This window comes from Momordica charantia (assembly GCF_013281855.1).
Source record: "Momordica charantia cultivar OHB3-1 chromosome 5 unlocalized genomic scaffold, Mcharantia_2.0 BLBB01000005.1, whole genome shotgun sequence".
Taxonomy (NCBI): domain Eukaryota; kingdom Viridiplantae; phylum Streptophyta; class Magnoliopsida; order Cucurbitales; family Cucurbitaceae; genus Momordica; species Momordica charantia.
This window is the reverse complement of record NW_028275163.1, coordinates 5,223,142-5,249,832: the sequence shown is the minus strand read 5'-3', so window position 1 is coordinate 5,249,832 and position 26,691 is coordinate 5,223,142. Positions and strand designations below refer to the sequence as shown.

Here is a 26,691-nt window from a genome sequence, read left to right as displayed (position 1 = left end):
GTTTCAATGAGACGAAATACTAATTAAGTTTCTTTTCTTCTTCTAGTTTTTTCTTTTCTCTCTCTTATTATGTAGAATCGAAGTACAAATACTAATCATAGGACTCATAACTCATAATATAAAGGTCTTTTGCATGAGCATTTGTGCTGTGACTTCAGCATGCATTTAGTTCTAGTTCGAGCATTATAAAATGTACTATTGTACTGTGATTTTAGACTCTGCCGCCAATTCCTCCACCAAAGCCTCCTCCTGCTCCACCGCCGAATCCACCTCCGGCACCACCCCCATGGCCACCTCCAAATCCACCACCAGCTCCACCTCCTGCACCACCGCCAAAACCACCACCGGCTCCACCTCCTGAACCACCGCCAAAACCACCTCCCTTCCCACCTCCAAATCCACCTCCGGCACCTCCGCCGTGGCCTCCACCGAATCCACCACCGGCTCCACCTCCTGAACCACCGCCAAAACCACCTCCCTTTCCACCTCCAAATCCACCTCCGGCACCTCCGCCGTGGCCTCCTCCGAATCCACCACCGGCTCCACCTCCTGAACCACCGCCAAAACCACCTCCTTTACCACCTCCAAATCCACCTCCGGCACCTCCACCATGGCCTCCTCCAAATCCACCACCAGCTCCACCTCCTGCACCACCACCAAAACCACCGCCGGCTCCACCTCCTGAACCACCACCGAAACCTCCTCCTTTACCACCTCCAAATCCACCTCCGGCTCCGCCACCATGGCCGCCTCCAAATCCACCTCCGGCGCCACCTCCGCCGCCGACTCCACCTCCTATCCCACCACCTTTTCCACCTCCAAAACCACCACCAGCACCTCCACCAAACCCACCACCGGCACCGCCGCCGCCACCAAGCGTTTCCTTCTCTAGTTTCCTGCTTTCCGCCAATCCCACAACCAACAATGCAAGAATAAGAGCAAACGCTCCAACTGATCTGTTTCCAAGCTTCCCCATCTTTTTTCTTTTCTTCACAGACGATCAAATAAGAAAGATGAAGAACTCACTTTCGAGTGCATAAATTCACGTAGAGATATTGTAGGTATTTATAGTGCAACTGCTGGGGACACCATTAATGCATGCAGTTGAAGCCTCTCCTTTTTGACTGTTTGCTTGGAACACCCTTCCCTTGAGATATGCCTAAAAATTCAAATTAGTGGCCAGTCATTACCATAATTAATTTTCTTGTCCCCACCTCTCAACTGCTAACAGATTTTACAGCACACATCCACTCATATCCTCAGATCCACTTCCCAAAAGTCTTCCTGTGGTGACCCACTTCGGTCTGAGGATATTTAGCCCACTGTGTGTACTCGCAATTGTATTGGAATTATTTATTTATTTATGTACGAATTTGACTTGTGTGGAAATAGATCACTTGTCCAGACCATCTCTATTTTCAGTAAAACGTTGTATTTTTTGGGATGGGATGGTTGTTTTTAAGGGCATTGAGACTCTACCTTTCGATGCAAAGTTTTTTTCTATGAATAGTTTATATTGCTTTTAGCAATTACTACTTTTTTTTTTATTTTTTTATGATAAGTTACTTGATGAAGAATTTGCTTCTTAAAATAGTTAGATTAGATTTGTTATTAGATAATATTATATATCTATGTTTATTATTGTTTGGTGTATCATTTCAAATAAATGCTTAATTAGATTAGATTACATTACTTTTTTTTGTCTTATGACACGGAAGAAGATAAAAGAATTTATTAAATGGACAATATTTCATTGTTGATTGTTATCCACTACAAAATTTTCCACAAATGGAAGAGGAGAATACAAAAAGTGAAAAAGACAGTGATTTTTTCCTTCAAAAATACATATATACCTATAAAAAGTTTAGCAGTGGATAGCAATAATATCTATATCCTACTTACTGTCTAATTTGCAATTTGTCTCAATAAATTGTATTGACTTTAAGAGAGTTCTTCATTTCAATTAATAATGTGTGAAAATATATTTATTCATTTTGCATATCTATTTTATCACATGTATTTAATTTTTCCATAGAAAAACAACTACCTAAAAATTTATTACTTTTCATTTTGCTATGGACTATGGAGTACCCTAATCTTTTAATAACCAATAAGATTTAACATTTGATAAATTATTAAAAGAAAAATATAATTGGTGGTCGGCTATCCCAACTTGAGACTTGACTCATCATATTCCTCTTTCAAGGTCTAATAAATGATTCAATAGTGACGTGCGCAAAATAATAGTTATCCTTTTGTTCTCTATTTGGCTTTAAATAATTAAGTCCATGAAATAACTTCTACGCGGCAAAATTAATAAATACTAATAATTTAGCCAAATTTTAATTGAAGCTTTGTAGCTACATCCTCCATGGATAAATTTAAATAATTTAGCCAACATAAACATAGTCGATAATTAGCATGTACTTTTTTTTTAAGTTGAAGATTCGATCTCTCATATCTCTAAATTGTTATACCAAAAAATAAATAAATAACTACTAATAATGTAGACTTGAGATTCCTTGGTTAAGGATGCATAGATTAACGATCAAAACGTCGTATATTTGAATTCAGATTTTTTTTTGGTCGTCTGTTGGTCGTTTGTTTGAAACGTTCTAACAAAACGATGTAAGCACAAATCATCATTGACTTCAGCGATAAATTTTAGCAACAATATTGTTTTATCGTCACTGTTGAAACTAAACGACTGACGTATTTTTTACGGGGTTATTAACATGTATATACCCACTTTGTTTTATTTTTTACAATCTTTTCAAAAAATAGCCAAAGTTTTTGTATTTTATAGAAGTGGCCACCAGCTCATTTAAACCCACTTTATTTTATTATTGAAAGAGAAAAAGATGAAAAATAAATAAATAAAAGATCAAATTTGAAAATTTGAAAGATTAGTGGGCAAAATAAAAAATATAAAAAAAATTATAATCTCAACTCAATACCTAAACTTTCAAGTTTGTTCCACTTTAATCCATAAACTTTCAAAATGTTTATTTTAGTAACTAAAATTATAAAAAACGACCATTTTTTTTATCTCCGAACTTTTGAAATGTCTATTTGAGTCCCTAGACTTAGAAAAATAACCATTGTAATCCTTGATTTATTGTTTTACGGCCTAATATTCACTTACTCAATAGTGGCTTTCAACCTATTTGGTTTGAATACATACTAACATTAATGAGTTAATATAGATCCTTGAAAAATAAAGGTAAGGATGAAAATAATTATTTTTCAAAAGTTTAGAAATAATAACGAGACTTAGACCATTATATATTTAACCTAGTTTTTAACAACTATTTTCAAATTAACAATCTCAAACAATCCCCTGGTTCATAATATTTATCAAGAGATAAGTCACCATCAAAGCAATAGAAATTGAAAAGAATCACAAATAAAGTACTCCATTTCGTGGTTGCATTTTACCAAAGACCATCAAAAAATGACAGTCATACTAGAAAACTAACAGTTGTTCAGAACATAACTCTAAATCTCTAATCATTCATGCCACGAAAAATTTTCGCTTCCCTTTCGTCTAAGCTAGCAGCTCGATAATATGTAACATTACATCAGAAATGAAGAAGAAATGGTAAGAATAGTATACAACTCTAAGTACATACAGTAGAATGAAGATGCAACTCAAACTTAACCACAACAGAACCTCCCATTCCTCAAATAGAGGAATCTCTAATACCAACATTGTTATTCCCCCCCCCCCCCCCCCCCCTATCTCGAAAAGAAAGACAATTCTATAGCGCTAGCTGCTAATAATAAGTAGATCAGTGAAGTGATGATGTACACAAAACAGTGTCTTATTCACCTACTAATTATATCACACGGCTTCGACCGACATGAAAGCTCAGAGCTTAGCTTATAAACAATGGCAGGAAAATTACACAATTATCTTATGTTAATGGGGAAAAGTCTGTAAGTTGTCAAAGAAACTAACCGACATCGCTTAAGCTTCTCTCCGTCAAGGGGAGTTCGAGTGTGATCAAGAAATAACATCTTTCAGACTCTCTGATGTATTGGACTTCACCATTCATGAGCTTCAGAATCTTCCTGCACATGCTCAAGCCCAATCCTTCTTGAGTCACCCATCTGCCACTATGAAACATGTCCTGAACCAACTCAGGAGGTAGGCCTTCCCCAGGGCATACAATCCTTCATCAGAACAAAATATGTTGGCCATTTGCTTATGGAACTAATTATTTTGTTGGAACAAGGAAAACTTTGTATGATGTTATGCTTATATGAACAATGAGAGGTCAAGAGAACAGAACAATTATGTATTTACACATCATGTTATTTTGTTCACTTTTCAGAATCTTCAGCTTGAACGTATCTTAAAAAAAAAAAAAAAAAAAAAAAAGGATTGAAGGTTAAAACTTAAAAGAATACCTGAATTCAGTGCGTGCGAGAGTTATTCCCTCTGAGTTTTGCTTTAGGATTGGACAGACGCGTATTTCTACCCAGCCCTCGGGAGCTGGTGCGTATCGCACCATATTCAACAAGTAATCAGCCAAAACTTGTTGAATCCTCACTTGATCGCCAATAACGGCCATAGTCTTTACTTCTTCTGGTATGTCACGAATCAGTTGTAAGTTTCTTTCTCTGAGTAATATCATTGCTTGGCTAACAACAGCATTAATAACACTTCCCAATAAGAACTCTGTCTTCTCAAGCTCCATTGTACTGATGCCAAAAGCAATCGGAAAGTTAGCTATGCTTCTCCAGACATATTATTAATAAGGACAACGACTTGCATGAATCCTTAAAGTCGAGGACGAAAGTGTAGCAAGAGCATGCAGAAGAGATAAATTTTAGGATAGAAATTACTAGCAATTGTTTCAAGATTGTCATCTTTTTTGGTCTGGATTAGACATCATTGATAACAGAAGACTAAAAGAAAATTCCAAAATTATAAACTAAACAAATGGACTGGTCTGTTCCCTCTTCAGTATTAGGTATAGTATTAGGTATACATTACTCGTATAAACAGATAGACCAATAAGGAAAACTCTGATAAAACCATCCCAGAGATGAATTAAGATAGATTTTCCCTTCATTGAGAATAAAGATTTAATTAAATGCAATCAAAGATGCAATTACCAAAAAAATGTAGGGATTCATACATCACATATCTTTCCTATAATATACTGATAAACTGTTAAAGGACAACTCACCCATCATCAATACTTTCCAAATCCATATCTTCTATAATCTTTAACATCTGCTTTTCACAAGCAACACTGGTCTCGAGAAACTGCTTTTGATCATCGCTTAAATCTGTAGCCTCCAAAAGTGAGTTAGTAAAGCGTATACCACTCAAAGGACTCTTCACTTCCTGGCAAATGTAAGTCAGCTCTTTCATCCTGGCAAAACGGTTCTTCTCCTGTTGCCTCTGCATTCTAAGAGTTTGCTGCAATTCAGGACTAGCTATATGTAAGAAGCAGAAAGCTCCAACAATCTGATCATCCATATTCATCCTCTTATTTGCTGTCAAGAGAGCTTGCACATATTTCCCCTTTTTGTCATAAAAAGAAAAGGGGAATTTTTCATTGTCCTGCCCTCCAATTGCACTGTGCAAAACAATCATAAATTTTGTCAATGCATCTGGACCCTTAAGTCGACAACAACTTCCAAAAACTTCTCCTACTAGCATTTTTCCAATTATATCCTCTCTGGACCATCCAGTGAGCTTTTCCATGGCAGTATTCCATTCTGAGCAACATGTATTGTCGTCTGAAGCAAATATTGGAGGAATAAGAGGACTGGGACTATGAATAATAGCCTTGTAATCACCTTGTATGCTAATAAACTTGTCCATGAACACTTTTTGGCAGGTAACATCTTGACCAACAAAACAGACGCCTATTATATTATCAGTGTAGTCCCTGCTAGAGCAAGCATTGACAACCACAAAAACGGGCGTCTTTTGATCCTCTGGTCCAAATGTCCTCAATTTTATCTCTAGATTTTTATCTTCTTCACCTGCATTTTGTCAACAAGTGTGATTTTCCACATCCACTTTGTCAAGAAACATAAACATACCCACACATACACACATCACTTTTACATGAGTATGCATTAGTAGTCCACACAAGTTGACCTCTAGGCATGTCAAGTTCATTAGCATATTGGTTGACCCAATCAATGTCTAGTTAGATTGCCAGAAACATTACGATGCTCACATAATAGTTCTAGGAAACAGAGCACATTTTTCAGTTTTGAGAGGAAAAAGTAGTTGAGTTCCTTCTTTCACTTACATAGGAACGTCAAGTGATACCATTTTTTTCAGATGGAAGGGACAGGGATAGTTGAAGGAAACTAAATTTGAATCTATTGTAGATTTATGCATCAATTTGACTATTATAACATATATATAGAATCCATATTCTGTTTTTAAATGCTTCAACTGTTATGTTGTTGGAACTACTTGAATTGGCATATACCAAAAAAGCTCCATAAGTAACTGAACTACCAACTACCTTTTAAAGCCCGGGAAACAAGTTTGTCAACTGTTTCTTCAGATTCTTTATACACGAGATCACGAGCCAGGGATTTCCCCATAGCTTCCTCAACGGCAATCCCAGTCAACTCAGCAATCTTAGCATTCCATCCATTGATACGACCATCAGCATCTACAGCAAAGATAGGAGCAGTCGCAGTCTCAATCAACCTGACCATTTCTCTTGCAACTGAGCTGAGCTCATCGATCCCTTGCAAGTCAAGATCACCCAATTGAGGATGCACAACTGCCTTAGAATTGAGTGCAACATCATCCTTAAATGAATCTCGCAGAATAAGCTGCAATGAGTGAATTGCATCCATTTCCGCATTCTCCCATGGTAAACTACGGGATTTTACCACTTCCAGGAATGCCTTGAATGAAGAACGTGGATGCATTCTTTGGCCATCATCCTTATCCTCTGGGTGATGCTTTGCACCACCCCACTTGACCTCTTTGGCTGTGTGGGATCGGAACCAAAACAAAAAGTCCCTTTTTGTGATATAAGCAACAGCCATTCCACAAACTGCATCACCAAGCAAGGCTGCCCCAGGATATCCAGCATCAGCCAAGCTATCCGTACTTAAACCAGTCGAATCTCCATGGAAAGCCAACAACCATTCCACAATATCCTTTATTTGGGCTTCAGTCGGTGTCACACCCAGTGGGTAATATTTCCCTTGATAGTAAAGAGCTGCCCCATCACATTTTACGAGGTCCATGATGCTCGGACTTTGCGTAATAATGCCAGTAGGAGAATCACGAAGAAGCATGTCACACAAGAGAGTTTGGGTCCTTAAAACATGTTTCTCAGACATCTGTGAAGCCAACTGCAATTCCATATTAAGTTGAAGTCCAAAGGCTTGCATTAGAAATTCACAGGCATACCGAAGTGGGAATGGAATACACCGAGCAGAAGTATGATGACAGACAACCAAACCCCAAAGCCTCGTTGAGTTTCTCACACCCATAGCTTCATCATCATTACCATTGATAACAACTGCCATTGCTAACGAAGCGATGGAGCCCATATTGGCCATATACTGGGCATGACAGCCATGGGGGGCACGAAGAGTTGACCCCACTAAGCATAGAGGTTGCATAAGCCCTGCATCCTGAATCACAAGAACTGGAGATGCATGGCAGTCAACAATCATCCGAACTCGGTTCTGCTTAAACAAAAACCTTGATGCCTGAGGAATATCAGTGGAGGGATAATGCAATCCAATGTATGGTTCTAAGTCAGGCCTCTTGCTTTCAGCCACAACCTCACCGTGCTCATCCTCATGGAATTTATACACCATAACTCTATCATATGCAGTAAGCTCCCTCACACTCTCAACCACAGTATCACACAACAGTTTAATATCTCCACCAGGGAGTGATTGTAACTGAGAAATTGCACGTACTGCTAGCTTCTGCGATTGGACTGCCCCAGCAATAGAAAGGGCAGGATCCTCCGTTCTTGCAGGCTCCAAATCAATCACGATTCCCACATCAATCCTATGCAAAATAGCATAAAAGGGCTTCCCAGAATTCTTGGAATGAATCCAAACCGGATTCAACAAAGTAATTTCTCGAGCCCCAAATGCCTTCTCGAGCAGAATTGCGCTGGAGGAAGCGAACAAGTTCCGTACATCAGTCCCAATTGTGAGGATCTCAGGTTTTTCAAGGCTCGGCACTGATTGAGGCGTAAGACCAAGCAATTCGCGAGCGTTCTCGCTGTATGCAATAACCCGAAAAGTGGCCTCATCGATAGCTATCATACAGCCAAAGGGCTGGATATGGCCGCCCCTTTGAATCTTCGATAAGTAAGCAGTAATTTGCTGCTCGGGTACAGATTGCGTAGAAGTTCTTAAAGACTGTGAGTAGTCAAAAGATTTACCGGACTCACCTGACTGTTCGAAGACTGCGTGAAGGCGAGCATCGGCGGTGTACTGTGCTATGGCTTTGCTGATGGATTCTGTACGATGAGATCGCAAATTGCTCGTATTAATGTTCGAGGACTGTGCTTGTTGCTGATGAGCATGCGTCGCTCGATTACTAGAAACCATTTTTCCGAACGATGCGTTTCTCCACTAAGTAAACTCCCTTATTCTTCCCCTTTCACAAAACCCTCAAATCCCACACAGCGATTCTCAATTCAGTACCCGGCGGCGCCGGAGCTGAGGAAGGACGATTCTCCGACGAGGAAGAAGACATCAAAATTGAAATCAAAATCAAAAGAAAAGAGAGAGGTGAAATCTCATCACCATGAGCAGAAAAAAAAAAGCTTGCTGAATTGAGAGATTTCAGTAGGAAGAAACAAACCCAGTTTGCAGTTATGCTGAAAACCTGAGTCTGTTGTTTCTGTATTAGAAAAAAAATTATTCGAAAAAGAGAGGAAAAAAAAAGTTAGCAAACAAATTTCCTGATTTGTTCTTCGTTGTCTCCCTTTTTTTCTCGCAATTTTCTCTGCGGCTTCTTGGGCTTTTCCCTGTTCATCAACTGAGCTCTGTGTTTGCGAAGTCGACGGAAAATGGAAATACCAAAGGAGGAAAAAAAGAAAAAACATTTGATTGATTGGTAGCTTTTTATTTTTATTTATTTATTTTATTATTATTATTTCATAACCTATAATTAGGATAAAGATGGGTCCGATTTTAAGTATTTTCCTACCTCTGTTGTCTAACAGAAAAAAAACGTAAATGTAAAAGAATTCGAATTCACGATCTTGTAATTAGAGATGGCTGCTCATTATCATTTAGTGCTAAATTAGATTTATTTAGTGTACATAGAATTGGATTTGTATTTATTTATCCGGCCTTTATATTTTAAATAAGTTTTTTTATTTCCTCACAAAGTTTTTTCTTTTTTTTCTTTTTATATAGAAATTTGAATTTTTTAATAGAGAATATATCTTTGGCATGCTAGTTTAAAGATGATTTTGTGGGTTACTTGAACTCGTCCAATAAATTTGAAGGACTAAAATTTCTTTCAAAAAAATATTTAAGGACTAAAAATTATATTTTAACAACAAATTAACAATAGAAATTAAAAATAATATTTATATGAAATTTAAAAACATAAAATAAAAATGTTTGGAAGTTTATAAAACTAAAATGATATAAACGAAATAAGATTTAGAACTTAAATTAATATAAAGTTTTGAATGAAATATATATATATATATATATAACGTTTAATAAAGGTCTGTTACAAAAGATTACGAGTGTGCCAACGTGGCAGTTTCTTATCCAAATCCAGATTGTTTGAAAAAAAAAAGATTAAAATAAGAATAGTGAGAATGTTAATAATATTTTATTAGTTAAAAATAAAAAATAATAAAGTAACAAAGCAGAATCTTTTTGGGGGTGTGGATTTGTCTTCGAACCGAAGCAGCGGAAGCTTCGTGGCCGCACCACCATTACTTCTATTTATTTCCACAAAATATTTCATATTTATAGGATTTTATTTTTTGTTTTAAGAATAATTATTAGAATTACTTATTTAAGTTTTGAAATTCAACCTTAGCTAATTAAGGCAGTTTGACAATTGTTTCGTTTTTAGTATTTGAAAATTATATTGGTTTGCTCGTCATTTTTTTTAGTAAGTTGTCACATTTCTTAAAAGCAATTTTAAAATCTTAGTCAAATTTTAAAAATAGGTGTCAAATAAGAAAATCGTATTTACAAGCTCAATTTTTAAAAACATAAAACAAATAAAAAAAAAGTTAGCAAGACAACTGCTTTTTTCTTTTTCTTGTTCTTCATTTAAAAAGATATCAAATATATTTTTTATAACAATTTTTTATTTAGGCAATTACATAAATGATTAAATAAAAATATGTATTTCTAATACACAAATAACATAATTTGTTTTGAATTAAAAAAAAACTATCTAGCGAAAATAAAAAAAGTCAAGTGTGTGACATGTTTTTAAAAAATGACCAGTACAAACATTTTATAAAATACCTATAATATTTTTTTCATCCAATATATATTTTTTTTCAAATGACAGAATAAGAATGTGTATTTCAAATACAACAAACAAGTTTAAAATTTCATACAAATAAAACAAATTGTGAATTAAAGAAAAACTATATAGTGAAAAAAAAAGTCAAGTTTGTGACATTAAAAAAAAAAACCTAAAAGTATTGACCTTTTATAAAATACATATAATTTTTTTCTTTTTGTTTTATATCTTTTTAAAAAATTAAAGAGAGAAAATTTATAAGATAGAGACAATTTTTTAGAGAGGAAAAGATACATGCTAGCGATAGAAAAGCTGGAAAAATAAAGAAATGGTTAGAAAAAGAAATATGAGCTATCAAAAGAAATTTAAAGAAAATAAAATTTAGGGAGAAGAAAGATAAAATTTTAGAGAGATATGTGAGAGAGAAAAAAAAGAGTTTAAAAAATATGTCAAAGAAAAATTTTACTGCGAGAGAAATTAATGTTAGAAAAAGAAAATGTAAAATGGAGAGAGAATATGTTACAGAGAGAAGGTAAATGTAAAGAAAAGAAATGAAATGAAAATTTAAAAAAAACAAAAATCTATTTTTAAAAAAGGAGTTCTTTTTAGTTTTTACATTTTACTTACAATTATAAATACATTTTCAAATTTTAAAACTGAAAATTGATCAAATGAATTACCAAATAATAATATTTTCAAAAAATTAGAAAAAGATAGAAAACGAAGATTATCAAACTACCACAAATTGTTTATATAGTGAATTTGTGATAATTTTGAAAGTAAAGATAAATAAACTAATATTAAAAAAACGCCAATAAAGTGTTTTTTTTTTCCGAAAAGCATTTTAAAATTTTAAAATTCCTTTTAAAGGTGTATTAGGCCAAGGCCTCTTTAAGAAGTCTAGTTTTCTTCAGAAAAAATAAATATATAGATATGAATATCTTTAGTCTCATTTTGAATTTGGTTGTTTCAAAATCTTGTATTTTTTATCATGTTGAGATAATTTTCCATTAGTTTCTTTAACAGAAAAATAACGTGGCTTTTTAAAAAATATTTATGTTTAACAAATAAGTAGTATACAAGTTTTCAAATATATAGGCTCCCTATAGAAAAATATTTTATGTATTTATATAATAATAAAACTACACACTTTAAATGGAGGTAGTATTGGAAATTTCCATACTACAGTAAGACTATAAATTTCTCTCTCTCTTACCCGCTCTCGACTCCTTGTTGTCCATCCTTGTCCACCTCCCCACTTGCACATCCTCTATATTTATTTTTAAAAAATAATTTCTCTATATTTTCAACCTTCAAAATAAGAGTCGACATCAACATAGTTCAACAGACAAGTCATATACCCATTTTCTTAGGGTCGAAAGTTCAAATCTCCACCATTTGTTGAACTCATAAAAAATCAAAAAAGATACTCAAAATCAAGTAAGCTTTTTTAGTACAAAAACACGTGGGATGTCAAAAATGAGTGGTCTTGAGTTACTATTTTTAGAAGAGAATATCATAGTACATATATCCTTCTTATCTCTAATAGCATTAAGTTGAAGTAGACTTGAGAGGTTGATAGGAATATTATAAGCTTTAACTTCAAAATCTCTCTCTCCCTCTTGAAATCTTAAAGTAAGAAACCAAGATGAGATGAGATTCATCAATGGATTGAAAAGTTGCCTTTCTTTAGGAACCAATCACCAACCACTCCAAGTTGCTTGTGAGCCAATGCCCCAACCAGAATCTTACTAGGATACTTGTGGACTATAAACCTTGGAGTAGTGTTTTGTCAAATCACTCAAATTTGTCTCTGAAATGGGCCGCGTACTAAACCCACTAGTTACCACACCATCGGATGGCATGTGGACTTTCGACAAACACCAAATCGGGACTGGCTTATATGCTAAGTTATTGGACTATTGATCTCATTCAATATATAGAACGCGGAATGAGACTATGACTTCTTTTTTTTTATATGAGAAAGCTATTGTACTCTTGTCCCGCACCTGAATCGACCTCTAAAAAATCACAAGAAGGGCGAGAATACAAAAAAAAATAAAAACAAATGAATATTAACAGGAAAGCAAGGTAGATTCATATATGACCCTTCTAAGAAAAAGTATCAAATATTCCATAAGGTCGCCAACACCGAGGCTTGAAAAATAAATCTTGTTCTATGCAATAAAGAGATGGTGTAGAATGACTTATATGAACACTATGGATCATGGCCGATCGAATTTGTTTAGCAAAATAATCATACCTTTATTAAATATGATTGATGTCTTCGTGCACGCTTGTAAATCAAGCACCGCGAATTAATAACCAAGTACAAAGCATGGAGAGGACTTGTGAATTAAAATTTATGGTGTTAGTTCGTGGCCAAATGAATTGTGTTTGTTGATATGGACCATGTTGAGTTTGACCCTTTTGAGATAAAAAAGGTGGGGAGATGAAGAATCAAAGCCTAGAAATTGACAGATACATGGTACAATATAGGATAAGAAGATTTGGAATGTTATCCAACCCACCCAATCAAATTCGATGGGCAATTCTGGCACAAGCATCACATTCAAATATCCAATAATCTCTCAACCATATCTTCAACTTCTTTTTTGCTTCAACAAGCAATCCAAGAGAAGGCTTGGAATTTGATAGAGACATTCTCCCAAGTTACTTGATTCATAGAGTTTCTTTATTGCCTTACATGTCCTCTTTGCCATAGAGATGTAGATCGACCCGAAAGCGAATCTTGAAAATAAAGTCGATAGTTTTGTGGAGGATAAATTTGCACTGATCTCAAAGCGTGCGTTTCAACATCATCAATAAGTCACATTATAATTTAAAAATGGAAACTTTTTGCATCTCGAGTGACCAATTTATAAAATGAGATGGAATTTTAATAGTTTAAATGTAGTCTGGACAGTTTTAGAACTTTTTTTTTAGTACAAGATATAGAGATATGAGAATTTGAACCATCCAACATTGACAAGGAAATATATATGCCGTCATTTACCGTTTAGCTACACTTATATTGATTGGAACAGATTTAGATTTAGTTTGAAAAGATAAAAGTAAATAATATTGTAATGAATTATACATTCTAGCACCCAAAATCGCGTAGTTAAGTACCAGGGGTGTTAGATCAGGTTGGACTAGGTTAGAAGACATTTTCGGATCCAACTCGATTATTTGGATTCCAAACTTTGTATAATTTAATACAGTACAAAAGACATTTTCGGATCCAACTCGATTATTTGGATTCCAAACTTTTTATAACTTAATACAGTACAACAACAAAGTTTAGTGGGTGATTTTTGCAAATTTGTTTAACCTATGGTATTGGTAACTAAATTAGTAGTGTTTTACAGTAACATTAAGTTTAATGACAGCTCTCAAATTAGCCAAATCCATGGTTTGGGTCTCCATAATCCCGAACCCCTTAACGAACCGGAAAAAACCGGTTCCCGAAACGACCCCAAATTCCCTCTCCTTCATCGTGAACAAATCGGAGCCCTGAATCTCCAAACTACTCCCTCTGAACTCGCCGCCGGTGAACACCACCGAGAACACCATATACAGCCCTTTCCCGTCCAGTTTAGAGTTCACGTACATACCTTGAGCCCTGCCGATCTCCGGCGACCCGATCTCCGGCCCCTCCGTCACCGGGTCGTCGACGACGACTAGGGTTCCGAACTCCAGAATCGTCGATTTCGGTCCTTTTGTGCCGGCGACTGCGATTGCGGAGGCGTCTTCCCCGGTGAAGTAGTCGTGGACGTAGAACACGATGTTTGTGTGCTTTGATTGGGGATGGAAGAGGCTGGGGAAGCCATTGGAGGCGTAGAGAGCGAGGACGGAGAGGAGGAGGACGTTGGGGAGAGTGAGGAGGCTGGAGATCGCCATTGATTCCGGCGATGGAGATGAGAAATTTGACTGATTTAATAGTGCGTTTTTTGGAGATGGATTAGGTTAAGAGATGCCGTATATTTTGTGCGCGAGATGTTCGAGTTTGCGATCGCCGTCGCTAATGCCGAGCTTCTTCTGGTTTGTTGTTTATTCCATTTGCTTATTATTATCATCATCGTTATTATTTATTATTTTTTTAGTACTCCATTTGGTTATTATAATTATTTTGGTGTACATTCCTTTTGTTTAATCATTGATTCTTTTTTTGAAACATTTCTTTTCAAAGAATGGACAAAATGTGAGGTGTTTAGCACTAGGGCATTTTTTTTAGAATATTACTGGGTATTGTAGTATTTTTTATTTATTTATTTTTTAAGATAGAGCGTGTGGTCTCACAATCTACCATGTATGATTGATATTTGGTGGAGATGTCTCTCCAAGAGTAACTTTTTCCTAACTCAATTAGTAAACACATTAATTATCTTTACAATTGTATGAATATTTGAAGGTAAAAACTTGACTCTTGACGATTTAGGACCAATAATTATGACATAACTTTTAGTAAATTGTCCTAGTCTGCTTTTGAGATTTTTTTAATTATTTTATTTTAATTCACGTATAACCTCGATATCTCTTCAATATATCTTTTATTTTCTTTCAAAATTCATTTGACGTTACTCCACTATTTTTTCTCTCTCTAAAATCTCTCACCTCCCATTTTTTTTTCTCGGTATATTCTTTACTTTTTCTTCTCGCTACAATCTCTCACCCCAATTTTTTAAGCATAGTCTTCCTTTTTATTTCACTAGTTTCTACAAAAATAAATATAATTAAGCTCGTACTTTCACAAATATTGTAAATATGATTTATTAGTTTAAAAAATTGGAGCGCTTTCATATTGGAGGAACTCGTTATTTTATCATTTGCACAAATTAAATTATTTCAAGATCAAAAGTGAAATAAGTAGAATTATTCGTTCCAGTTTATATTTTTATTTGAAACTTTTTTTTTCCTGAATATCGTCTTTTTCAAGTTGGTAAAACAACGCAACTTTAAAATTTTTAGCGGATGTTTATTTATTAATCATAATGAAAGAGAATGAAGGTAATGATATATAAATATAATATCTATATTTTATTTAATTAATTTTCATTTAAAAAAATAATTGCAAAAAAATCTCATTGACCCGTGGTTAAATGACTCGGTAACTCGTTCACAAACTCTGTATCGGATATTTATCAGCAGAGTATCAGAAAATCCACAAAGGCGACCAACAAAATCCATCCACGTGGCACAAAAATCTACCACGAGGATTAAAGTGTAGAGCCACTCCAGTACTGCCACGTGGGAAAACTTGTACCAGTGACATTTTAGCTCCAGCATCCCGAAAATACCCTCACTTCTTTCGCGTTATAAAACTGTAGAGGCGTACGGCTTCAAGGTCATAATCGTAATTTCAAGTCTGTTCTTCGTCTTCCACAGCTCCTCGGAAGCAACCGTTAGAACAGAACCAGAAAAAGAAAAATGCAAGTCTTCTCGTCTTCTCCTTCTACCACAAGCTTCAATCTCTTATCTTCATCTAAAAATCCGAGCAGTCTCTCGAAATACAGATGCAAAATCCCGACCATAACCCTCTCTGTCCGGCCGTGTTGTTCTTCGATGGATTCCTCCTCGACGGCGATCTTGGTGGAGCAGCACCCTAGCGTCGCTGAACGATCATCGGATGGCGGGAGGGAGAGTAATGGAAGTTCCGGCTCGAACAGAGAGGCGTCGGAAGAGGTTCTTAAGGTTCGGCGGCCGGTTATGGAGTTTCCCGGCGAAGATTCCGGCGACCAGGAGGATGAGGAGGCGGAAGTTGAGTTGAGATCTTCGATCATAGATGCAGGACTTACGGAAATTGCGAAGAAGATGCCGATATTTGAACCGGAGAATCGGGTGGATTCGAGTGCCCTAGAGAGGCCGCTGATTATCAATTTGGATTTGGCATTGTACAGAGCGAAGATGTTGGCGAGGAACTTCCAGTATGAAGAAGCACAGCAAGTCCTTCAGAAGGTATTTTTTTTTAAATTTTGTGAATTTTTTTAAATTATGAAATTATCAATTTCATCCCACTAAACCGACTTTAATAAACTACCAAATTAATACTTCTTCAAAATTAAATTATAAAACTGCTTAGGTAATTTTAATGTTTCTTCAGTACCTGTACCATAAGGATTCATGACCTCGTGGTCTGACGGGGACGTTAAAACTAAACAAAAAAACAACCACCTCAATGTTTAATTAGAAATTGTCATTTTTCTATATAACTAATTAATAAATTATGTAAAATTCAAATAATAAAACAATTAAGACTCATGTCACATAAATGCTTAATATAGCCACAAAATCAAGAGATACAGTACTCAAAACTTAATGATAAAATGTCAAGTCAAACTAATTAAAAGTATTCAACGTAATTGGAAGAACCAATACCTTCAAAAGCCAACATGAACATGTCTAGCACTAGCAGTAAAAAAATCTACTTCTTCGGTTCTTCCTTTGATGAATAGGGTATAGAATAAATTTCAGTACTTATTTAAATTTAAATGTAGAGGTTGACTTGAAATGAAAATTGGGGGCTGAATTCTGTGTGTGATTTGGGTTGCGTAGTGTATATATAAATGGCCAGAAGATGGGCGGCCATACGTAGCGTTGGGGAAGATGTTGAGCAAGCAAATGAAAGCAGCTGAAGCAAGAGCTGTTTACGAGAGAGGCTGCCAAGCCACGCAGGGAGAAAACTCCTACATTTGGCAGGTCAGTTTCAACCATGGATTCTGCCCCAACTACATTTTATGACCCATTTTTGTTTTTAATTTTCTGTTTCTACAGATTAGGTTTATTTACTAATGTTTAAAAGTTCTTGAAATTAACCATTTTAGTCCTTTCATTTTTATTTTTATCCTTTGCTCAAAATTTTAGCCTGGTAATCAATCACTAATTTTTTTTTTTGAAATGTAGCTATAAATTTTAAAGATTTTCCATTGCATATAAAATTTTGTGTTAAAAGTTTGCAAATAAATGATCAAATTGGTCATTTTTTAAATATATAAGGATCAAAATAGACGTTTTGAAAATTCTAAAATGAATCGAAGTTGAAGGTAAAAAAATCAAAATAGTTAAAATACCTGTCTTTTAGGAAACATTTTAGAAAATCACTAAGGATGGACTACGAATGGAATCCAAGGACCAGTCTCCAATTATTAAAATAAAGAAAGAAAAATGTACACGGTAAATACTATTCTATAAGCTTACATTTTAAATACGTGAAACCAAAACAAAATTAAAATGGTCTAAGATTTCTCTTTCCTTTACTACATATAGACATATATCCTTCTGATTGTGTACATATCAGGTATCCCCTTGATTGTCTTCTCTATTTGCACTTTTTAACAGAAAACCAACTTCCATTAAGATAATGAAAGAACAAAATACAAAGAGAGAGACCCCAGAAAGATGGGGCGGACCAAAACAAGGGGTGGCTTTAGTCCAGTTTCTAGGATCTTTTCTGTCAAGGCTTTAGTTCAAAAGCCCAAACTTGATTTTTCCTTTGTGTAGCTTTTTCTATAATTTAAAGTAAAAATTTCAATACAACCACATCCATATTTCTGATTGAAAAAAATATATAATTTAAAGTAAACATACCTATATTGCTTCCCTTTTTCTCCTGGCTTTCCAAAGTTGTTTCTAGCTGCTGCTAGCAGCTTCTTGAGAAAAGGCTGATGCTTTGTACAGCTTACCTTTCGAATTCCTCTTTCAACTCGCTATTACTGCCATGAGCATATTTCTACCAGCGCCGTAGTTAGAGGCCCTAGTTGAAATGGAATAAATGCTGAAACTGTTGAAATCGACCGAATTGAGCGAGTTCTGTTGGTTAAAAGTTAAAACCCAAATTTCAAATAATCAATATCTGCATTTTACCTATCTAAGATTTCTATCTTATGTGATAGAGTTCTATGATTGTTTCCTGAAACTAGTTAAGGTATGTGTAAGCTGGCCGAATGTTCACAGAATTAGAAAACAATCCATTTCGGTTTTGGTTTTCTATTTTTCTTAAACCAATATATCCTTGTTGGTCCGTTTGGTTCTTTAAAACAATTTTAGTGTTGATTTTCTATTTTTCTTAAATCAGTCGGTTTTAACCAAAAGAAGATATGTGGGAGTAGGTTCATGCAATGACCTGCAACTGAGTTTCATTTTGTCTAATTTTAGCCACTAATGGTACACTTGATATAGTGCTGGGCTGTTCTGGAGAGCAGGATGGGGAACATCAGGAAGGCAAGAGAGCTCTTCGATGCAGCCACAGTAGCCAACAAGAAACACATCGCCGCATGGCACGGCTGGGCTGTGCTAGAGCTAAAGCAGGGGAACATCAAAAAGGCCAGGAATCTACTCGCCAAAGGCCTCAAAAACTGTGGTGGAAATGAGTATATTTACCAGACACTTGCACGTCTAGAGGCCAAATCAAATCGGTATGAGCATGCTCGTTATCTGTTTAAGCAGGCTACCAAGTGCAACCCCAAGAGCTGTGCTAGTTGGCTTGTGAGTTCCTTAAGATCCCCCATTCCATAAGCGTAATCTGTTCTGAATTTGATTGTTACTTACCATCAATCGTATGTGCAGGCATGGGCGCAGTTGGAGATGCAACAGGAGAATAACCTTCTTGCTAGGGAACTGTTTGAGGTGATTGGTTTTTCTTCTTCTTCTTTTTAACGTGTTAATGAGTTTTCGAAATTGTCATGAGTTATTGGTAGAGAGAGATTCTGGTCCCGTTTGTTGATGCTCCGATTGCGCTCTTTTATGCCCTTTGTGATTCACGTGGTAATGATGAAATATATCTATTAGCTTAAGTTTTTGGGTTTAATGAAAGTTTAAGATAGTATTAGAAGAAGAAGTTTTGTGATATTAATTGTTTGTGAGTTGGAGTATTGAGAACAGATGTAAATCTTATTTTTGTCCTTAAACTTTCAACTTAATTTTGGTCTTTAAATTTTCTTTTTATCTCTTAACTTTAGAACAGTATAATGTTCTATTCTAGACCATGAACTTTAAGCTAAGTGCGTACTGTTATTTTTTATTGATCAGTTATCAAGAACCTAAATATATTTGGAACCCCAACATCTTACCCATCATATGTGGCCTTTTGTCAAGGTAGACGTCAACTGATTTGGTGAAAAAATAAAGATGTATCTATGTCAGATTTCTATTAAACAATTTATTTAAAAAAAATTAATGGCAAGGATCAAATTAATTTTTTATTCAAGTCTAGGAACTTAAACAGAATGTTTATAAGTTTGAGGATCAAAATAGAATAAGCAGAAAAGTGTAGGGACTAAAATAGGACTTAAACTGTAAGGATATGTATAAAAGACTAAATATACCTAACTTATAAACTTAACCTTTTGGTTTAGCAGTAGGTTAACAAGTTTATTTATCTGTAATCTAGAAAGCCATCCAAGCCAGCCCCAAGAACAGGTTTGCATGGCATATATGGGGACTCTTTGAAGCAAATATGGGAAATATCGAGAAGGGAAGGAAACTTCTAAAGATAGGCCATGTCCTCAATCCAAGAGACCCTGTTCTTCTTCAGTCTCTTGGTTTGTTGGAGTATAAGAACTCCTCTGCAAGCCCTGCTCGAGTTTTGTTTAGGAGAGCATCTGAACTGGATCCAAAGCACCAACCTGTCTGGATTGTATGTATACTCTATATATTAATGACCCTCCTGTGGTTGAAAGATTTTTCATTCAAATTCAGATTTATTTTCCGTTGTGGTTCCGTTTTTCTTTGACAAAACTGAAACTTTGGCTTATGCAGGCATGGGGATGGATGGAATGGAAGGAAGGAAATATGGGGAAAGCAAGGGAGCTATATCAAAGAGCATTGTTAATTGACTCAGCTAGTGAGAGTGCAGCTCGATGTCTTCAGGTAATACTTAATAGAAATGCTAGCAATGTCTTAAATTCAGCCCTTCTGTTTTGTCTCTAGTTATTCACTTTCTTCTGTTATTTGACTGTCACATCATGCTAAATCAAGTAATATTTATAAGAAGCATGTCATATCATCATTTAGTTAATAGTGTTAACATCAGAGACTAATGTAAAATGACAATTCAAAGTTCAGTAACATAATTCAAACTTTTTAAAGATTGGAACTAAATTTGTAATCTAACAAACTGTATTTCTTACGATAACTTGGGATTGAAATATTGCTTACTTGGATTGCTTTATTTCAGGCTTGGGGTGTTCTAGAACAGAGAGTTGGAAATCTATCAGCAGCAAGAAGATTATATAGATCCTCTTTAAACATAAACTCTCAGAGTTATGTAACATGGATGACATGGGCAGAACTGGAAGAGGATCAAGGGAACGCAATCCGAGCCGAGGAAATTCGAAATCTCTATTTCCAACAGGTCAGTAACCGCAGTTACAAATCCAATCTTCAGTTATAGTAACAACTAACACCAATTTGAAGGATACTTCTAACCGGTTAAAATAACTTTTTCAAAAACTATCACATCCCTTCAATTTTAAATTGGCTACTGGTTTTTGAAGTTTTTAAACAAGGTGGTGCTCTGCTCGATAAAATTATAATAAAAACCAAAGCTTTTTTTAAGCTTTTGATATTTGAGCTCTTTTTCTCTGAAGTGTTAGTAAGAAAGTGAAGTTTTGTGTGGAACAGCGAACTGAAGTTGTGGATGATGCTTCGTGGGTTATGGGATTTCTAGACGTTATTGATCCAGCACTGGACAGCATAAAGAGACTGTTGAAGCTGGAGGAAGATCCCTTCACCATGCCCAGAGCAGCAGAAGGAGGCACTAGAAGCACCTCTTCAGAGGACTCAGCGGCCTCCTCTTCTGGTAATAATGTAGTTGAAAGTGAAACTGGGTTTGATTTGGATGCCTTTCTTATGAAAAAGTTGTCTATAGACACATCAAAACTCGAAATTCAGCTCGAAACAACTCAACCCAAAAGATTTAAGTATCAAAGAAGACAATTGAGACCAGATAACAGACGAGACATGGCTGTTTCACTGCACCAAAGAACAGCATCACTGCCGGGTTAATTGCCAGATTTTGAAGCAATAAAAGCCAGTTTTAGCATCTATCTATTAAGGACTTCTTCAAAAAAGACAATCAGGGGAAGTTCAAACCAGTTTGTGCCAGTGAACCAAATCTACTCACTTGAGATCCTATAATTCATTCCAGAGATAAAGCTTCTGAATGGAACGAACATTTTGTAAGTCTATGCTTCCCTCATCATAGGGTTATTCAGAAAGTTGTTATATAAATGGCTACAAGGATCATGGAAGAAAACACTTCTTTGATTGTCATTGTGCCTTAAGGTCCACATGTCTGAAAGAAGCCATAATGTAAATAGCTTTGTAAGTTTATTATCCTTGATTTTCTCTGAGTCTCTGATCTCTCTTTCTATTGATGGAGATTGAAACCAAGTATTTGTGTTTACTGTTTAGTCAGCTCTTAGATTCAAAATTTTAAGTATTGGGTGTATTTATTCTTTTATACCTATTCCTAACAGAAGAAGATAGAGACATTTTTATACATATTCTTAACGGTTTGGAAGAAAAAGGGACATTTTTTTACCATCTTTTTGCAGAAGTTTGAATTTCATTTGGAAAAAGATGCAAAAGGGGTATGAATTTATCGAATCTAGAAGTCTCTGGGGTCCACAATCACATTCCCAGCTGCTTCCACATCCATTGACGACAAGGTTTCCTCCTTATCATCACTCTGTGTACTCAACCTTTTCAGGTACCAGTTATCATTGATTTGAGACATGGTTGGCTTTTTAGGGACGTGGTTTATGATTGGATCAGAAACCGATAACTCGGTGACAATGGCCTTGCAATCCTTCTCGTCTTCAGCCAATCTCGAGGCGAAAAGCCACAGCGACTCCACGAGTTCCCCCACTCTCTCACCCTCCCCAAATATCCCATACAGGAAGAAAAACCCAAATGACTTCCCAAAAGACACAGAGACTGGCATTTTGAAGCAGGAAATGAACTTTTTTCTTGCATTTCTTAAGAATCTGAGAGGATTATTTGACTCCCTTATCTGAAACTTGTATGCCTTGCAGGTGTTCCATATGCTAAACACCACCCAAGAACTTGGCATTCTCTGGTAGATCTCTGCATCTTTTTCTGAACAGATCAAATGGGTCCAATCTTCTTGATTGAAGTATGAAACCCATGTGCCAAGACTCAGTTTTTCCTTCAAGATCACATCAAAATCCATTGGATATACTCCTTTAGCTGTGAGGCTGTTTCTGTAGAATGAAATGGCTTGCTCTATGTTCAGTTTCTCTATCTTTATTTCCCCACCAGACATGTCTTTTGTTGGGAACACAATTGGCTGTCTGAATATGACCAATGAGCTGAATTTTACATAGTTGCATTTGCGAGTGAAGAGGTTTGTGGAGGCTATGTTCTTCTTCTCTATTGCTAGGAAGGCATAACGAGCTCCATTTCTTATTACCCATTCTTCTACCGAGTGCACAAGCTTTAGTCCAATTCCCAACCTCCTATTATACCAAACAAAAGACATGTCTTAGTTAGCAATTAAACTTTGTAGGGGAAACAAAGATTAAAAAAATAGCTCCACACATAAAGATTCCGCAATCATTTGATATGTTCTCGACGCTCTCTTGTGATTTTTTTAGTACAACAAATGTGGGAATGAGAGATTTGTGATTTTTTTAGTACAACAAATGTGGGAATGAGAGATTGAACCTCCGAACTTTAAGAAAAGTGCAAGACGTTTTAACTGTTAAACTAAGCTTACGTTGGCTGCTCTCTTGTGATTGGTCAGGGTATGACGGTTTGAATTTAAGGTGATATACTAAGAAAACCATGCCATAATTTAAAATGTACTTGAAAGCCAAAAGCAAGACTTATTGTCGTATTCTATAAACTTGAACTTTAGAATTCAGTGATATTTTTCTGTAGTGTCGAAACAAAAAGATTCTAAACCCGCCTTCGAAACATGACAAATGCAGATTCAAACTATTTTATATTAATAGTTCACGTGTTATACTTTTTTAATTCGAACCCAGACCCACAATGTATCAACTTAATTAAACATCTACAATATTGTCAACCATGGTACTATAGTTCACTCGTTAAAATATTATAATCTTCTTCTAAACATCGTCAGCCTGTAACATTCTCATTTTTTATTTATTGTTTTCAATTTTATTGAAAAACCTAAGCATTTAGCAACTATTTATGTTTCATGTTCTATTTTTTATAAACGCTTCAAAATTAAATAGAAATTTTAAAAACAACAAAATCAAGTTTCTTGTTTTTTATTCTCATTTCTATCTTTTTTTCAAAAACATAAATAAAATAACTATTTTATCATTTTTGACCGGTAAAAAACAATAAATAGTTACCAAATACAATTATATTTTTTTTAAATAATAAGAAAGTAACGAAAAATAGCCACATAATCCCCCATTGTGCATGGAAAGTAATTAGATGGAGACAAGAAGCATTCATATCGAGAGAGACTTTGTTGTATTACCTGTGTGCAGGCGAAACACGAAGGCCCAATATGCAACCAATCTTCGTCGCATGAGCCTCGCCGGAACCGGCGCCGGCGCCGGCTGTCCCCACAGACTTGACGCAGCCTCGAACCACCCCCACGACCTCTCCATTTTCCGGCAGCTCAGCCACCTGAGAAATCAACACAATGCCTCCACCTTTATATAGAATGACAATGAATTTTTGTGTGCTTTTTTTTCCCTTTATGAAAATGGAATTAAAAAAAAGGGGTCTTTTTTCAATTTCAATGTAAATTTATTGTTGTTGTTGAACCCACCAACATAATATGAAGTGGGTAGAATCTAATCCTACAAAGAGGGTCACCCATCATGTTGGTGAAAATGGAGACTCCTCTTTTGGAGCCTATTTCACAGCTTCTCTCAAGTTTGCCCACCACTTCTATGTCTCTCTCTTCATTGAATTCTCTTATCACAACCTTCTTCTCAATCTTCTCTCCCATTGTTCTTGAAAATGAGATCAAATTGGAATTGGGTCTGTTTTTTTTCTCAAGATCTCAAATGGGTATGAAAGAAAGAGGAAAAATGGTGAAGTTTTTTTGTTTTTCTCTTTATGGGGTTTGAAAAAGACACTGAATTTTGAATCTTTCTCGAATGGGCTAGCTTCCACACTCCCACGTACCTCGTGTTCATTGCCTTCTTATAGGACTTCCCACTTGAAAAGGAGAGAAGAAAAGGGAAAGAGAAAAAAAAAGAAAAAAAAAAAGAAATTCCAATCCACTGTTCATGGCATTTTCTCTCTTTTTTCAGACAGTTTGTTTTTGCTTCTAATTTGATAAGATTTTTTCCATGCAAGTTTAAGACAAATTTGACCAATTATAAGATGGGCTTTTCTTTCTTCTCTTTTTTCTATTTTTACAAAAGAAGTAATATCATGTGTCAACATCCCATTGAAATTTTGAGGAGAGAAAATTTTAAGATGGTTTTAGTTGTTGATATGAAAGAAAAAAATATGGAAACAATGGATTCAATGAAAAATATAGATATCATCAGATTTAGTATATGGAAAGGAGAGAGTTCCGGTCGGTGAGTTTATTTTTTAAAATAGTTTTTGGATTATTTTGGATTATGAGATATCTTATCCCGTCTAGTAGTATATATCATCTTCTAATTATCTATGATTGTTTATGTTGCTAGCACGACCACTATATGATATGTGTGGAAGGAAGTGGGACAAATGACCGAGACTTGAAGGATTCCTCTTTAAATAATAGGTATTGTATTTGTTTCCGTGAGAAAAGTTTAATTAATATTTTATTTTATATAATTCGATGAACGCGTAAGAACTCAACAACAAGTAGTATTTGTAATGTTTTCATATTCTAGATTGGTCAAAAAATACATTTGGACCATGTATTTTTTATTAGAGTAACGATTTAGTTCCTAAACTTTCAATTTTAACAATTTAGTCCCTGTACTCTCATATTAGGAATAATTTAGTGTATGAACTTTAATATGTAATTAAGTCTCTATAATTTAAAATCTGCAACAATTTAATTCTTACCACGAATATCCTCATCAAAATTAAGAGTAAATTTTTATCATATGACAATTTAATTTTTGTAATTTATAAATAAATTTGATATTCATTTTATCAATCTACATATATAAGAAATTTAACAACAAATTTCACAATGAAGACTAAATCATTACAAACTTTAAACTTCAAAAACTAAATTGTTACCTTCTAAATTTCAGAGACTAAATTGTTACTAATATGAAAATACATTAACTAAATCGTAACTTTTGAAAGCCGACTAAATCGTTACTCCAACTAAAGTATAGGGACCAAAAGTGTTATTTAACATTCTAGATTTGATACCAAATACATATAAAAAATAGTAAAAATAGAGAAATTACAACTTTTTTCTCCCTAACGTATCATCTTTTCTTAGATGCTGGGTTTTCACACTACATCTTACTTTCAAATCACATCTAAGAAGAACTCATACTTAACCGTTATATATATCATCTCTAAAGAAAACAAAACAAAACAAAGCGGTACATTACAAACAAGATTTCGAGAATCTTTTTAATCATTTTATCTAGTTTTGTTTTCGTCGATATCGTCGTCGTCTTCATCTCGAGACCAAAAACAAATGAAGAAGAGCTAGCTAGATAGCTAAGCTGTAACACAAAAGCCTTTCATATGGATAAGTCAGCAGAAGTAGTTTTGTATTTGGTGTGATGCAAGCTAGCTAAGGCAAGTGAGTCAGCTGGGAAAAAGGGCAAAAGGAAAAAGAAAAGATTACTTAATATTCGTTTGTTGTTTTTGCTGTAAAGTTTTATTCTCTGAAAACTCACTGATGGATTTGATGCCCACCAAAAACAAAACAAATTCTGTCTAAGAAATTTAGAAAGAGAAATTAGAGAGGCCATGTGAAGAAACTGTCCTTCACTCACTATCTGGTCTTTCAACCCATTATTGCTCTGATCTGCAACATCTCTTCTATGTCTCTCTGAATTAGCATCTTTTTCTTTTCTTTCTTAGTGTGTTTTGCAACTTTACAAAAGTGTTCAAAATCATTGATGAATTCGAAAGCTTGAGCGGATTCTTTTATATATATTTTTAACGTTCTTCGTCACTTGTGGGTTTAGAAGTCTGTGGCCCGATGAGTGGAAATCAATATTAAATAGAGAGGAAATGACAATATAAAGAGTTTGCATATACCTGCTTTGGTACCATGTGAACTTACC

General features: G+C 35.1%; 5 protein-coding genes across 8 annotated transcripts; 1 reads left to right on the top strand and 4 right to left on the bottom strand.

The window, feature by feature from the left end:
• Positions 1-17: 17 nt before the first annotated feature.
• On the bottom strand, positions 18-1,094 carry LOC148211186 (uncharacterized). Its single transcript, XM_088124511.1, has one exon. The coding sequence runs from the start codon at positions 974-976 to the stop codon at positions 212-214; it is 765 nt and encodes a 254-aa protein (XP_087980637.1). The 5' UTR covers positions 977-1,094; the 3' UTR covers positions 18-211.
• Positions 1,095-3,390: 2,296 nt separating this feature from the next.
• On the bottom strand, positions 3,391-9,064 carry LOC111009311 (phytochrome B-like). Its single transcript, XM_088124066.1, has 4 exons — positions 6,504-9,064; positions 5,199-6,006; positions 4,414-4,707; positions 3,391-4,176 (listed from the first exon to the last, which is right to left on the bottom strand). The coding sequence occupies exons 1-4, from the start codon at positions 8,575-8,577 to the stop codon at positions 3,957-3,959; spliced, it is 3,396 nt and encodes a 1,131-aa protein (XP_087980192.1). The 5' UTR covers positions 8,578-9,064; the 3' UTR covers positions 3,391-3,956.
• Positions 9,065-13,637: 4,573 nt separating this feature from the next.
• On the bottom strand, positions 13,638-14,564 carry LOC111009279 (dirigent protein 1). Its single transcript, XM_022282321.2, has one exon. The coding sequence runs from the start codon at positions 14,378-14,380 to the stop codon at positions 13,832-13,834; it is 549 nt and encodes a 182-aa protein (XP_022138013.1). The 5' UTR covers positions 14,381-14,564; the 3' UTR covers positions 13,638-13,831.
• A 1,249-nt stretch (positions 14,565-15,813) lies between these two features.
• Positions 15,814-22,841, top strand: HCF107 (high chlorophyll fluorescent 107). 4 transcript variants are annotated; one of them, XR_002601209.2, is made up of 10 exons: positions 15,817-16,435; positions 17,033-17,176; positions 18,656-18,961; positions 19,043-19,102; positions 19,866-20,111; positions 20,234-20,344; positions 20,652-20,828; positions 21,098-21,654; positions 22,033-22,146; positions 22,229-22,841. XR_002601209.2 is itself a non-coding variant. In XM_022282318.2 (8 exons), the coding sequence occupies exons 1-8, from the start codon at positions 15,908-15,910 to the stop codon at positions 21,479-21,481; spliced, it is 1,956 nt and encodes a 651-aa protein (XP_022138010.1). In that variant the 5' UTR covers positions 15,817-15,907; the 3' UTR covers positions 21,482-21,914. The 4 variants fall into 4 exon arrangements, 2 of the variants coding, with proteins under 2 accessions (XP_022138012.1, XP_022138010.1); XR_002601210.2 differs by lacking the exon at positions 22,033-22,146 and having other exon boundaries at positions 22,188-22,841; XM_022282318.2 differs by lacking the exons at positions 22,033-22,146; positions 22,229-22,841 and having other exon boundaries at positions 21,098-21,914.
• On the bottom strand, positions 22,086-23,580 carry LOC111009312 (putative N-acetyltransferase HLS1-like). The gene has a single exon (XM_022282362.2). It carries the CDS (start codon positions 22,977-22,979, stop codon positions 22,086-22,088), a length of 894 nt encoding a protein of 297 aa, XP_022138054.2. The 5' UTR covers positions 22,980-23,580.
• Between the last annotated feature and the right edge of the window lie 3,111 nt (positions 23,581-26,691).

Excerpts from the sequence above, each read along its gene's own strand:
- LOC111009311 (XM_088124066.1), bottom strand. The coding sequence starts at position 8,577 with ATGGTTTCTAGTAATCGAGCGACGCATGCTCATCAGCAACAAGCACAG. Across the intron at positions 6,007-6,503 it reads TGTTTCCCGGGCTTTAAAAG|GTGAAGAAGATAAAAATCTA; the intron begins GTAGTTGGTAGT and ends GACAAAATGCAG. Across the intron at positions 4,177-4,413 it reads CTCGCACGCACTGAATTCAG|GATTGTATGCCCTGGGGAAG; the intron begins GTATTCTTTTAA and ends GTTCTGATGAAG.
- LOC148211186 (XM_088124511.1), bottom strand. The coding sequence starts at position 976 with ATGGGGAAGCTTGGAAACAGATCAGTTGGAGCGTTTGCTCTTATTCTT.
- LOC111009279 (XM_022282321.2), bottom strand. The coding sequence starts at position 14,380 with ATGGCGATCTCCAGCCTCCTCACTCTCCCCAACGTCCTCCTCCTCTCC.
- LOC111009312 (XM_022282362.2), bottom strand. The coding sequence starts at position 22,979 with ATGTCTTTTGTTTGGTATAATAGGAGGTTGGGAATTGGACTAAAGCTT.
- HCF107 (XM_022282318.2), top strand. The coding sequence starts at position 15,908 with ATGCAAGTCTTCTCGTCTTCTCCTTCTACCACAAGCTTCAATCTCTTA. Across the intron at positions 19,103-19,865 it reads TTGCTAGGGAACTGTTTGAG|AAAGCCATCCAAGCCAGCCC; the intron begins GTGATTGGTTTT and ends TCTGTAATCTAG. Across the intron at positions 20,829-21,097 it reads GAAATCTCTATTTCCAACAG|CGAACTGAAGTTGTGGATGA; the intron begins GTCAGTAACCGC and ends TGTGTGGAACAG.